The 13,590-nt window shown below is 34.2% G+C and overlaps 1 protein-coding gene across 2 annotated transcripts in view; it reads right to left on the bottom strand.

The window, feature by feature from the left end:
• Window positions 1–535: 535 nt before the first annotated feature.
• Skp2 (S-phase kinase-associated protein 2) overlaps window positions 536–13,590 on the bottom strand; it is a 13,729-nt gene continuing 674 nt past the window's right edge. The window contains exons 2-9 of one of the 2 annotated variants that reach the window (XM_045759484.2): window positions 10,173–10,374; window positions 7,975–8,095; window positions 7,613–7,836; window positions 7,373–7,481; window positions 5,125–5,305; window positions 4,861–4,988; window positions 4,157–4,319; window positions 536–2,795 (exon numbers count right to left, since the gene is read on the bottom strand). In XM_045759484.2, coding sequence (XP_045615440.1) covers window positions 2,609–2,795; window positions 4,157–4,319; window positions 4,861–4,988; window positions 5,125–5,305; window positions 7,373–7,481; window positions 7,613–7,836; window positions 7,975–8,095; window positions 10,173–10,374 — 1,315 coding nt within the window. In that variant the 3' untranslated portion in view covers window positions 536–2,608. The remainder of the gene's footprint in view (window positions 2,796–4,156; window positions 4,320–4,860; window positions 4,989–5,124; window positions 5,306–7,372; window positions 7,482–7,612; window positions 7,837–7,974; window positions 8,096–10,172; window positions 10,375–13,590) is intronic. The other variant, XM_045759483.2, reaches the window with a different exon arrangement.

The following is a 13,590-nucleotide window of genomic DNA, read 5'->3' as shown; positions in this document are numbered from 1 at the left end:
GATTTATTCATTTGATACATCACGTTAGTGTGATTTCTGTGTGTAATGAGTAGTTTCTTTCACCCTGATGCTCCTGTTACCTAGCAGTAAATATGTACCTGGGAGGTAGTCAGCTGTCATGGGCTGCTTCCTGGAGGTGGAGGCCTGGTCGAAGACCGGGCTGCGGGGACACTAAGCCCCGAAATCATCTCAAGATCTCTTACACTATTTTGGTTTTATCTCTTGAGAATTCATAGTTACATTAATAGATACAGCCCACTTTCTAGTTTAGTAGTCACAAAGATGTAAAGACTGGTTGCTCAGCCCTGCCACTACATTCGGGATCATCACACATTTGCCAATCACTTGTGAGTGAATTACACTTTTTTTTTTCTAGCCTCTCAGCATTTCCCTATACCATATACAGTACTATATACTGTATATAGTACAGTATATATAGTAGTAATATATCTCTATGTTTATAATACATATCTATTGTAGAGTATTTTCTAACTCTAATTAAGCTGATTATAAGTGTGCACAATAAAATTTCACACACAGTTCAGTGAACTTTTATTCAAAAGCAACTTTTATAAATTGCAAAAATATTGTAATATCGACAATTGTGAACAAAATTTACAAAAATGTAATGAATAACCTTGAAAATAGAATGCATTTTTAAGTGGCAATGAGTAAAAAAAAAATTGTAAACAAAACTTCTAATTAACAATTTAAATTAAATTATACAAAATATTCAAATTATCTACACTTATCTTTAATTAATAAAATGAACTGATTTGTCTGGATCATTCATAAGGTTTTTACTGAAAGAGCAGTAACGTTCTTTCATTATTTTTCAGTGACAACACTTCACGCCATTACCTACCTTCCTTCACTTTATGATCCACAATATCTGTATGACTGCTCTTCACGTTATTTTAGATTTTTATGTTATTTAACAAACATACACCATTCTCTTTTTTTCTCTTCCACTATTCTTCTTGGGTATAAAGATATCTGCTGAGGCAGCCCATTATCCTTTTGATACACTGGATTTTGCTTATTGCCTGTGATACCAAAATCAACAACAAAATTATCACCAGTGCCTATGGTACGGAAACAGTACCAAACACATGAAATATTGTACATAAGGCATCCAACTTTATACGTGCAGGGGAAAAGGTGCTCGTATGTAGTAATGAAAATGAAAGTAAGAGATGTTTGTAATTCGCTCATTCACACCTAACAGTGAATATATCCAACAGTAATCTTAACTTAAGTATTGAGCAACTCAAGAATGACTTATGAACATCAAAATTTACATGGTACTTAGAAAGTTAGTCACATTAAAAACTAAATGAATCTATTAAATCACAACAATGGAAAGGATGACAGAACTATTATATACAAATGAACCCAATGAATATAATTCCTAGATGTCCCCCCCAAAAATCATGCAAATTAGATAGCATGCCAAGAGGACAAACTTATTGAATTTCCCAAAAATGTCTTCAGTATGAAAGAGGACCTCAACTGGCAGTTGAGGTCTTCTTTTCTAACATTTATCTTCCATAAATGTTAATGATATGGATGTTCAAACATTGTGACATAAAAATAACAATAAAAAAAAAAATAAAAATTGTCATTACACTAATTTGCATTCATACTGCCTTCCTCCAACAAGTTTACTAAAATACCTACCATATGAAATGTTAATTTATGCATTCAATACATTCTATCCTAGTTTTTCTGCTCTCTTGGGAGCTACTGAATCATGGCATACTTCTTTGAAGTAAACATTCATTCATTATTTAAACTTTAAAAATGCATTAAATCATTTGGCAATACAATACTAACATGCCACCAACATAGCCAAGTCTTGGCAGTGATATAAATTCAACATATTAATGAAGTAAAGCATAAGATCAGACAAGGAAACTCTTTTAATCTGCAATTGGATAGCAATTTATATAGTTTGCAATTCATAAGTATTCATAATGATGAACTTATCGTATGGTTATGATAAGTTTATCACATGATGAACTCAACAATTCACAAGTCCTGTTACACATGAAAATAATACCCCGATCCCACCTCTTATTCAAATTGATATTTAAATTTAATTTCTCATAATTTTAACATGTAAACAACATATTTTTACATATTTGCATTTATTTCTGATGCACAAGGTACATGAGATCTCTTCCTAATCCTCAATTTTTTATCATTATTATTATTATTATTATTATTATTAACAAAATCCTAATGTTATTGCACTTCATGTACACACCAGCACATCACAATATTGGCCTGATTTTAGTCTACCATTTGTTCTGCAAATGCTTCATTATACAATGAGATATCAGGAAAACAATTCTTTATCACACTGACAGCTCGTCTGATCAATAGCCATTAGAATGCTTATATATATTATGGAGAAAATTGTTTTAGCTTTAAGTATCTCCTAAAAATGTTATATATTCATTCTGAATAATATGCTTGTAGTAGAGGGGGCTAAGAGAATGGCATGTAGAGAAGCATCATATGATCTGTCTTTGGAAAGTCTTGTCAGAAAACACAACTGACTGGGGCACTTACAATTATCCTTTTTGTCTTCAATAGTGTAAACTTAATCTCTTACTCTCAGTCCCCATACAGACGTTCTGCGGATTCCAACAGTAGGCCGAGCAACAGAAGAAAACAAGTACTTGTTGATCTGGATGTGTGGAAGACTTTGTCGTAACGTACTCAGCGCACTCTCACTAAGGATGCCATATACATCCAGGTAGAGTAAATGTGGCATTGACTTTAGTTCACTGGAAAAAAAATAAAAAATGTTGTAACTTCTTTCATTACGAAGGTATTATCTTGACTAAACAAGCAATACAGTATTTTTACATAACAGAGCTAACCCCATTGTGAAAGCTTTCTCTCCACTATACCATCATTTTACACAATGATCCTCTCTCTACCCCAGTTATCCCTGTACTATCACTGTCCGCCAAAATCTTTTTCCTTTTTTCCCCCCTTTGAGAATCCCTCCTAACACAAGGGCATGAATAATGGCTTGTGTTTAATCTGCTTTTAATATTTCATCCACCAAGTATTAAATATAGCCTATTGAAGGTGCACTTGAAAAATGGCCAAGAATTCTAGATGCTGGTTTGGCAATCAAGTATGTAAAGCAGTCACCATTTGTTACCATAGAGAATGGTGTAACAAATATAAAGCAAGCTTGAAGACTGTTTCTGCAGGATTAAAAGCACAAAATACACTGAACAAAAATAACCTTCACTATATGAACACCATCTTTCTAACCAGTACTACAATCAATATACTTTACAAGTAAATTAAGTGCTACAATAGCACTATTTCCTTATTCAATACCTCATTCTCCAGCCCATCCTTCTGTTTTGGGAATACAGTACTTATAGTGACAAGGACCATGGAACATATACTGACATTCAACGCAATTAGAAAGTAGAAATTGGACATATTGAATTTGGAGAGACCGGAAAAGTATTTCTATTTAAGTTGCAAAGACAAACTAAACTAACTTAACCTTCCTAGGCCTAATACATGCTATCTGAGGTTTAATATAGTATATATATGTGTGCTAGACTAGGCCTAGGAATATTTAAGATTGTTTTTTAGCTTTATTTTTTCGGACTATAAAGTGAATAGTACAAAATTCTGGTATCTAATTCCTTAGTACGTCAATGTTTGTACTATGGTGCACATAGTTATAAAAAGTACTATCTAAACAGGAGGATGGGTTGCATTCTCTCTGGTAATTTTTTTCCTAGAGGTGGTGGCCTTCAGGAGTTAGAGGAGTCAATATGTTTGAACATTTATATGCAGGACTCAAGCTCTACTTAATATATCACCTATATGGCATATTAAGAGGAAAATACGCAATGTGAAAATTCATGAGGAATACTGTACTCCTGGTCTTATGAAGTTGTGGGTTGCTGCCATGGATGACTGCTGGATTGTGGTAAATGCTTATCTGTGACATTATATGTCATATTTGTTAATCATATAAATGAATGAGTGATAGTTAAATAGTTAATGTTTTTATTATGTAACACATATTATTTTACTATTTTACTTATCTTTGGGTTGATGATAATGTCTGTATATAATAAAAGCATGTTATATGCCTTTTTAAACTTACAGGTAAGCATCTGGGTGTATATTATAACATCTTGAAAATGCCAAGTACTCAACATGGCGTAATTCACTGATGATAACAGATACGGCAGATGCAGTAAGCTGAGTTCCATCACTTATGTCTAGCTCTACCAGGCCTGAACACTGCTCTGCCAGTAAGCGCACATCTTAAAGAAACAAATTAACATATACAAAATGTTGTGCAGTTATTCTCATACTTAAGTAATCAAAATTTAGAGAATTTAGTGTTAAATTTTTCTAACAATATTACTCTGAGTTTCACTCTACATTTTAAGAAAAAACTGTGTAACAAAGAATGTCATGATCTATAAACCTCAATACTGCATTTTCATATATATATAAAATGATGTAGTCGAATATATAGTATAATAAATATTGGTATATTTAACCTTAAGATTATATATCTATAATATATATGCTGGGCATATAAATAAATTAAAAACTACCTAATATGTAATATGCTATTAACCTCTTGTATTTCTATCAATTTCTAAGCACAGTACACCCTTTATTAGCCATATCTCTTGAAGTGCTAAATGCAGTGTAATTTAAGCAAATGAGAAAACTTAAAAGGCTGGCATTTCACCATTTTTTTATAAATGCAAAATTGTTTTAACTTTTCAGCTGCTGGATGCTTTTGAACTATCTATATTCGACCACAGTACTAGTAATAGGGTTGGTACTTACGTGTGTCTGACAGAGTACTTCTACAGCCTGATATATTAAGTCGTTCTAAAGAAGCTGGGAAACGCCGACAAATCACACTTAAATCCAAAGCACATAATCCTGTCCATGCAAGATTTAAACTCTGCAACCTGAAAAATAATTATGTTCTGTATTTTTAAATACTATAATTCCTTTAGTTCTTAAGAGAAACAAATTTAACATACTTTTAATTAGAGAGCTATTTAGCAATACACATAATTAACATTCAAATTATTCTTGATTTACCTTTTGCAATGATTGAGAATGTTAAGGACGTATGAATGACACAACCCGTAACACATTGCAAGATTCAAAGTCTCCAAGTTTGGGTTGTTAGCGATGTGTGAGCAGATGGACCGAGTTATAGTGCAATGTTCCAAGCTTAGCTTCTTAAGGTCAAAACACACACTCAGCAACTCTTCAAGTGCTGAAATATATAGGCCAAATTAAGACATGTATATACCGTACAAAGAAACAGAAGTACAGTACCCCATTTCCCAGTTTCATGGAGTTGTGTAACATTCTGCAAAGTTCCAATATACTGTATCTTTAACAATCTTATATTCTGATGATGTAATACTGAAGGTACAATGCATTATCACCCAAAAAGCAATAGTGCTCATAATTAATCCAAATGATGCCTGAACTTGAGAGTATGTATTTTAAATGATACTCTTAAATTTTGCATCACAATATATTACCAACTGAGCAGGCCATGTGGCAAGAAGGTAACTTGTACAGTACCCTGCACACTCCCACACAAGTGTCAGCACCCACTTTTAATTCATCTAACAGAGAAATACAAATAAATCACAGTAAATTTTCATCCATTTATTACCATTACCCTATTTCCACTTCACTGGGATGAGGAGAAATCAACCTTGGTTTTTTAAAATATAGTGCATTTTTTGTACCATATAATGGTCCCTAAGAAACTAACTGGTCCAACATGATCACTTTTTTCGGATCAGTATTTAAATGCAGACTGGTGCCAAATATTTCTACAGTACTTTCTAATCAATAAATGGCATCACACAGCACCTGAAACAGCAGCAGCTTACCACTTCAGTATGTTTACAGCCGTGATGATGGGAGAACATCCTTCAACTGGTACCCTTGGAAATATCATTATTTTACCTGTAGTTAGTGTCAAGTGTTCTATTTCCTAAGCTTAGCCTCGGGCCAGGCTTGTATTATGGTAACTTGAACTGAAAGGCTGTTGCTTGATGCAGCAAACAAACCAACATATACATTAAAACACAACTGATCCAGCACTTAGGTAATTATTTTCTGCAGGCACTTATCCAATTGCTCCTCAAAAACCTCCTCTATTTATCTAGAAATATTTCTCACATTTGGTGTGAGACACTTGAGGAGCTGAGAGCCTCTGATTTTCACGAAGTGTTCTCTAATTGTGTTTATGGAAATTTACTCTTTGCTGGAATTATTTTGCCTTTCCTACTATACTGTATCTTTTACTCTAGTAATTTATTCTCTTTAGCAGAATGTTGATCAATAGAGCTCACTCATCAGGCTAACACAAAGATAGATATTTAATGATTTTTTCTTTCCCTTTACATGTAGATTTTTATGTATGAATACATTGTATATTTTATAATATATTTTAGTAATGATTATGGTTATATGGTATTGAAAGATGGTGCAGCTTTCACCAAGTTAACAAATAGAAAAATACACCAAACTTCATCATTTTCTTACTTTTACACACAGATCTACAAATTCATAATAAAAATATATTCATCTTGTAAATAATTTTGTTGGTTCATATAACAGGTTCCAAAGTGTTTATATACCCCAGTGTTTAAGGGTTACCACTTATTAACTTGATAAGTGTCCCATTATATTCAATCATGGTTCATGTTTCACGTGCAACAATTACGTTTAAGGCGTCCTGTTAGACTAAGAGCAATTGTGTACAATGGGAAATGGAAGTGTTTGGATGCTGCTGCAGAAGACGTGTAGCACTCACTGAACAAACAAACTTAAAACAATGAATGATGCTGAAGCACTCGTATATTATTTCCAGAGGATGTACTCTCTCAACTTGTACTGGTAACAAAGGGGCTGCCGTGTTTGAGCCATTCTAAGTGTAACAAGGTAAAAATAAAATATATCAAGCAAAATATTGTGCATGTGTTATCATGCACAAAAAAAAGTAGGCGCAAATAAGTTGTGAGAACAACTTGATTACTTGCCTATTCAGATAGTAAAAAAGTACTTCATAGTTTGTGAAGTGTTAACATTAAATTTCTAGAAAATATTTGAATTAGGAATATGACCGAGAAAAACTAAAAAGGGGCTTATTTGTAAGTTTCTTGGAAGGATACTGAAATATTGAAACCTTTGAATGTCAACACAAACTGGTTAAGGCATTTTAAACATGAGAGAGGATCAAAATGCAAGGAGCACTACAACTTCATGTCATTTATCACATGAATGATAGTGTCAAACAAATTTCCTAGAGATCACTAACCTTGTGGCTCGATGGCAGCCATGCTGAGATCAAGATACTGGAGTTTGCTCCTTACAGGTGGAATACTTGGTAAATAATGCAACTGTGGTGAGAAGATTGGGTTGCCCACCTGGATGCGAGAAAATGTATAATAGTACAGTATGAAGACGTTGCCTCAGAATAGCTATTCTATTATATGCCAAGCAATAAACAATGGATGTGATGGGATGGTTAAGATAGGTAAAAAACAATATATTTTACCTCAGCTTTGGCTAGTCTGAGAATGCTCGATCCTCTGAGAATGACTCGGCCCACAACCCCTGGTTTAAGTGTCTTGCCCCCAAGGTCAAGTCTTCTCCACAATGTCTCATCAAATGCTAACCTCTTCCATCGTCTGCTTACTTGGGCACACCTTGCTAACATGAACTTAGGAAGCCATCGAAAAACACCTAAAATCAACTCATCGGACATGCGATTAAATTTATCTGAAAAAAAAAGAAGCAAGTTTTCAAAAGGGATGTGGTTTATGAAGTACACAGAAAATAATATTACACAAATATATAACCAGTATATCATTTACATTAACACTGTTAGAGAAAAAGAATATTTAGGTATTTACTTACCACCCCCTGCAATAGCATCTAGACGTCTACGTTTATATACAAAGAATTCTTCCACATTTACAGAATCATCAGAAAAAAACGACCCATTGCTTATTACATTCTGGTTAGTTTGTTGAAGTACCTGAAAAAATGTTTTCATTGGAGACCATAGAAATCAGCATGTTTTGGATAGCATACTTAAAACAATGCCATAAATGCCTTCATATATAAAATGCAAATTACAGTGGATACTGGCTTGAATGGACAGATTCGCACTGGATACCATTAGGTGTAACAAATTATTGTACTCAAATTTTGATATGCAGGTATTCCAAAATGTTTTATAATTACTATATAGTAGAGAACAGTGCAGTACAGTATTTTGTACTAGGAGACCCCATTGAACAGCTAGCACCACTTGAACAACATTGGCATTCAAACATTTATACAAAACAGATCTTCATTTGATGATTACTGCATTGGACCAGATATTCAGCACATCATCATGACCACAATTTGAGGGTTAAATATATCCAAACATTACTCTAAATCATTTAAAGTTAAACTTTGTACTGGGAATTATTTTTAACAATAATGTATTTACAGAACAGTGCTCATATTGCGGTATAAATATTTTTTGTGTACTTTATTTGGTTAATATTCAGTATTTCAAATACTGTGCATTTTTCATCAATGCCTAATCCAAGAGTAAACCCGCCCACTTGGCTGGAATTGTTCAAATAATTTACAATGAAACCAAGGTCATCCAGTATGCAGTATATGAAAAGTGGTTCACTGAATCCATTTCATCCAACTGTCTGAAGAAGTGAGTTCCTTATAAGCAAGCTTGTAAATTTTTCATTTTTTTTTTTTCAATAAAAGATTATTGCAAAGGCTACTGTAATTTGCCACCTAAAAAATGTACAAGAATGGAAAGGAAATACTGTATATCAGTTTAAGTTCAAAACGGCTTTTAAACACACTCACACCTGATTAAAACTGCTTAGAAAATATAAGCTGGCTGTGAAATTAAAGAAATGAGACCATATCATTATTGGTTAACATTAAACACAGAAATGGTAAGAATCTTTTCTAACCTACAGTATTATATAACATTAATTAAAGCCAAGGTACTCAACCAATTGAAGGGTTGAAGGGTAGGAAGGCAGATATGGTGAGTGAGCATATTAGGAAGCAAGAATTAAGTGTGAACAACACACAAGTGTTGCTCTTAATATTTAAATGCTGGTATCTAAAACGGTATTTTAGAACATGGATAAAAAGTGTTGCACAGATATGAATATTTGATGTAATTTAAAGTGATAACCAATAGAAAGTCCTTCATACTTAGTTACATAAAGTAGTGGAACATTACTATAGATGTTTTGCTGGAGTGTCATGGAGCTAGTGCTATGTGACATTGATGAGTGGAAAACATATGATGAATAGGCCCATGACAAATGTAGTTCTAAAGAACAGCTGTGGAAGTAGTGGTAGGGGAGAGTAATGGAAACAATAGACAGAAGGCCAATGACAAGAATAATTGCTAGGTCTGCTACACTGATCAGACAAATAGCAGTTCTTTAAAATGTATTAATAATACGGTATTGGTAGAGGAGACTGCTCCAAATGTGAGAGCAGTAAGCTAAACAAAAACAAATGAGGCTTTTGTAAAAATATCCTCTAGGCTTAAGAGTACCCAAGTTTTTTATATTGCTATTGGCTTCACCAAAATGTGAATACTATTTCAGATATCTAAGATGTGTGTATTTAATAATATTTAATCATAAAATGCAGTGCAATAGTTATGTAAGCCTTTATGACTATTATTGTAGTTCAACACCGATGTATTAAATATGAACCGCCTAATATGTACAGCATTATTTTGCAATTAAAAAGCTCACACATGTACTGTACCTGGAATACATGCTATGTCAGATTACTGAACACATCAGATTTTTCAGATAAGCCTACACTTTAAGAATACAGTACATACTTGGGGTAAACACGTGTACTGTAAACAAATTCACCATTACAATAATAATTGTAATGGTGAATTACAATAATAATTGTAATAGTACTGCACAGTACAATCCAATTTTGATAAATTTTGATAAAACATTAGTGAATAAAAATCTTAATAAATACATTAGTTTAAGAGTTCATTGTGTATGGAGATGTTTGCAAGTATGCTTTTAATGGAATAGGCCAAGACATACCTTTGGAGGAGGAGGGGGTTTATCTGCATTTACTTCTGTAGTTGGAGGTGTGGGTGTAGGGGCTCCAGTGTTCTCCTCATCCTGAAGGATTGATAACCCCATGTCGGCCAGGAGTGGAGGATTGGTACCAACATCGCCACCTAAACTCCACCTCGTACATTTCATGTTACCATCACTATTCTCTTTATCATAACTGCGCTTTCTGTATAAAAAAAAAAACAATAAAATGATATATATAGTTATAGATTGCAAGGTGATCAAGAAACATGTCACAAGACTAGTCTATTTCAGGATATTAAGAGAATAGTATGATGAATAAAGAGGTGCTCTTATTGCAGGGGGGGGGCTGTAATGTGTGGAGGGAGCATAAGGAGCTCAAGAAATGCAATGAATACATGATTGCACTATGAGTGCATACTTGTGTAATGATTACAGGCTTGTGCAATATGCACAAAATGGTGCAATGAGCAAATAGAATGTAACAAATATGGAGTGGTGGAGTATGAATTTGTAGCAAAATATGGTAGTTATATCCATATTGGCTGCTACAGTTCTATTCAAAATGGTTATGGTGGTTGTATCTGAAGTGGATGTGGAGGTTGAGTGTAATTGTGACTGTGGTAGTGATTGTTGCATGGTATTGTTTGTTTTAATTGGTGGAAGTAGTAGTGTAAAGGCAGTCATCAGATTACTGTGAAGTTGGTCAACTCTCATCCCAGGAACTGTTGAGGACCCTGCAAACCAGATATGATAGGGCTGATCTCAGAGACCGTTAAAATACTGAACAATTTGGATGATGTTGATCCAAACCATGTCTTCAAAATATCAAATGTAATGCAAACAAGGAATAAGAGCTTTCAACTCAACAAGCTACAATGTAGAACAGAAAGGAAGAGATGTTTTTCACCCATAGGGTTATAAACCCATGGAGCTGCCTACCTGCCGAAGCCATAAATGCCAAGACGACACTGTACTGTACAGTACTTCAATTCAAAATGGTGTTACAAAAATTTTTCAGGAACAATGGGGCAGGAATCTTTGACAAGCTGCTGGGACCTCTGATATACAGGTAACTGCAAATACCAAAACAGCTTTGCAGTTATGGTATTGTGATTGTTGATGTAATTTGGGTAGTGGTTGAGTATGTACTGGTTGTAATTATTGTAGCAGTGGTTGTGGTGATTATGATGATACAGTATATGTAGCAGTAGTGTTTATGGTGACATATATAGCAGTACAGTAGTGCTTATGGTGATATGTATAGCAGTAGTGTTTATTGTGAAATATATAGCAGTTGTGTTTATTGTGATAAATATAGCAGTAGTGTTTATGGTAATATATACAGTGGAACCTCGAGTGACAAGCGGCTCCAGTGACAAGCAAGCCACTCGCAGAAAATGTCTCTCGATTAACGAGCGTTCTGCTGGTTCTTGGACACCTCTGACGCCAGTTTTGTTGTTATTTCGCAAGACGAGTTTTCCACATGAGGAGCTCGGTGCCGGAACACATTAAACTCATTAATCGAGGCGCCACTGTATATATACAGTGTATAGCAACAGTGTGTATGAAAGTGGTAGAGGAGGTAATGTTGTATGTTTCAATATGGAGGTAGAAAAGGGTACAGGCATGATATTACTGTGTAATAAGAGGAAGGGGTAGGACAGCAAAGGCTGTAAATAAATGTGGTTAATTATTCAGCTAAGTGAAACTCGGTTCTAAATAAAATGTTGAATATTGGATTCTGAGAAACTAATTGTAACTATGAAGAATTAGCAAATTTTATTACTTTGATAATTACTTGACCCAAACAATTTAAGCAACTCTTGCAATACTGTACATATATAGAACTTGTTGTATTCACTGCAAACATCCGAGGAAATTAATAATAATAATAAATAATAATACTGTAATAATATTTTATTAAAACAAAATTAAGTTCTGCTTACAGAAATTTCACAGTAGGTACCACTTTTCTTCTTTATAAAACCACTAATCATGTGCTGGGAAACTTGTGAACAGGTAAATGGGAATGTCAATGACAGGCATTGGTGAATGTTAAATGGCAGGTAGGATATTAGTGAAGCAGGAAATTTGCTTATCAATGCATGGGGTAGGATTAGGAAAAAGGTTGAGTTGGAGCAATTCACTGAATATTTGGTCTTGTGACATGGTTTGGAAATTGAGAATGGGGAGAGAGAATGAGATGAGGATGAGATGAGAGATCAGAGAGATCAGATGAGATGAGTAGAGATGAGATATGAGGAGATATGAGATGAGATGGGGGAGAGAGATGAGATGGGGGAGAGAGATGAGATGGGGGAGAGAGATGAGATGGGGGAGAGAGATGAGATGGGGGAGAGATATGTGATGAGGAGAGATGAGATAATGAGATAAATGAGATGAGAACAGAAAATGAGAACATAGGGAGATGAGAGAGCAGAGATATATGTGACAAAAGTGATATGAGAGGAAAGATATATGAGAGGAAAGAGAGATGAAAGAGATATAAGGGAAAAGAAATATGATAAAAAAGAGATTTGAGAGAGAAAAGAGAATATGCCAATGGAAAAGATATGAGAGAATAAAAGAGATATGAGAGTAGAAAGAGATTAGATGGTAACATACATAAAAAGAAGAGAGAAAAAAAAGTCTGGAGAATATAAAGATATAAAAGAACAATGAGTGCAGTGGAAAAAAAGAGCTTGGCGAAAGATAAAGATATAGACACAGAGAATGAAAGAAATGTGAATATTTATTAAAAACTTCCAATATTTGTGGACCATTTACAGACTTACAATCCAACCAGAGGCCAGTATTGGCAAAATAATGGTAAAATACTGTATTAATAAAATCTTTATTCTGGACAATAAGATCATGAGTAGATGAGTGATGAAATTGTTCATAGCAAAAACAAACAGTATACAATGGGCCAAGATGCAAGGTAAAAAATTGGGGAAAAACTGATGTGGGTCTAGTACAGTATTCTCCAAAACAAGCACCAGTTTGAGGTCAGGACTTTATTACATAAACTATATTGAATTTTACCAAATTAACTTGTGCTCTTTATTAATACTACTCTATTAATAATAATTACCTAATACTGTAGATATCAATGATACCTACATCTTTCTCTTCATTAATATTTTACCCTTCCGTGAAACGATATCACACTGGCCTAGAGCCAGGAACTGGAATCGGCTGTTATTCCAAATCAGGTTTCCCATTACCATGATCTGCCAGTTGTTTCACAGTAAGGTTCGACATTATAGCTGTGTGACAGTAACAAACATCGTGATATAACAATCCATAACCATTCCACGGTGTGGTCCCAGGTCCTCCCATTTGTGAGAAATGTATTAATCCCTGCATCACTGGGGGACCCCTCGTCAACACCATTACAGCGATGATATTTTGGTTG

The sequence above is a fragment of the Procambarus clarkii genome, chromosome 83, assembly GCF_040958095.1.
Source record: "Procambarus clarkii isolate CNS0578487 chromosome 83, FALCON_Pclarkii_2.0, whole genome shotgun sequence".
Lineage (NCBI taxonomy): Eukaryota > Metazoa > Arthropoda > Malacostraca > Decapoda > Cambaridae > Procambarus > Procambarus clarkii.
The sequence above is the reverse complement of the archived record's forward strand: the minus strand, read 5'-3'. Positions and strand labels throughout refer to the sequence as shown.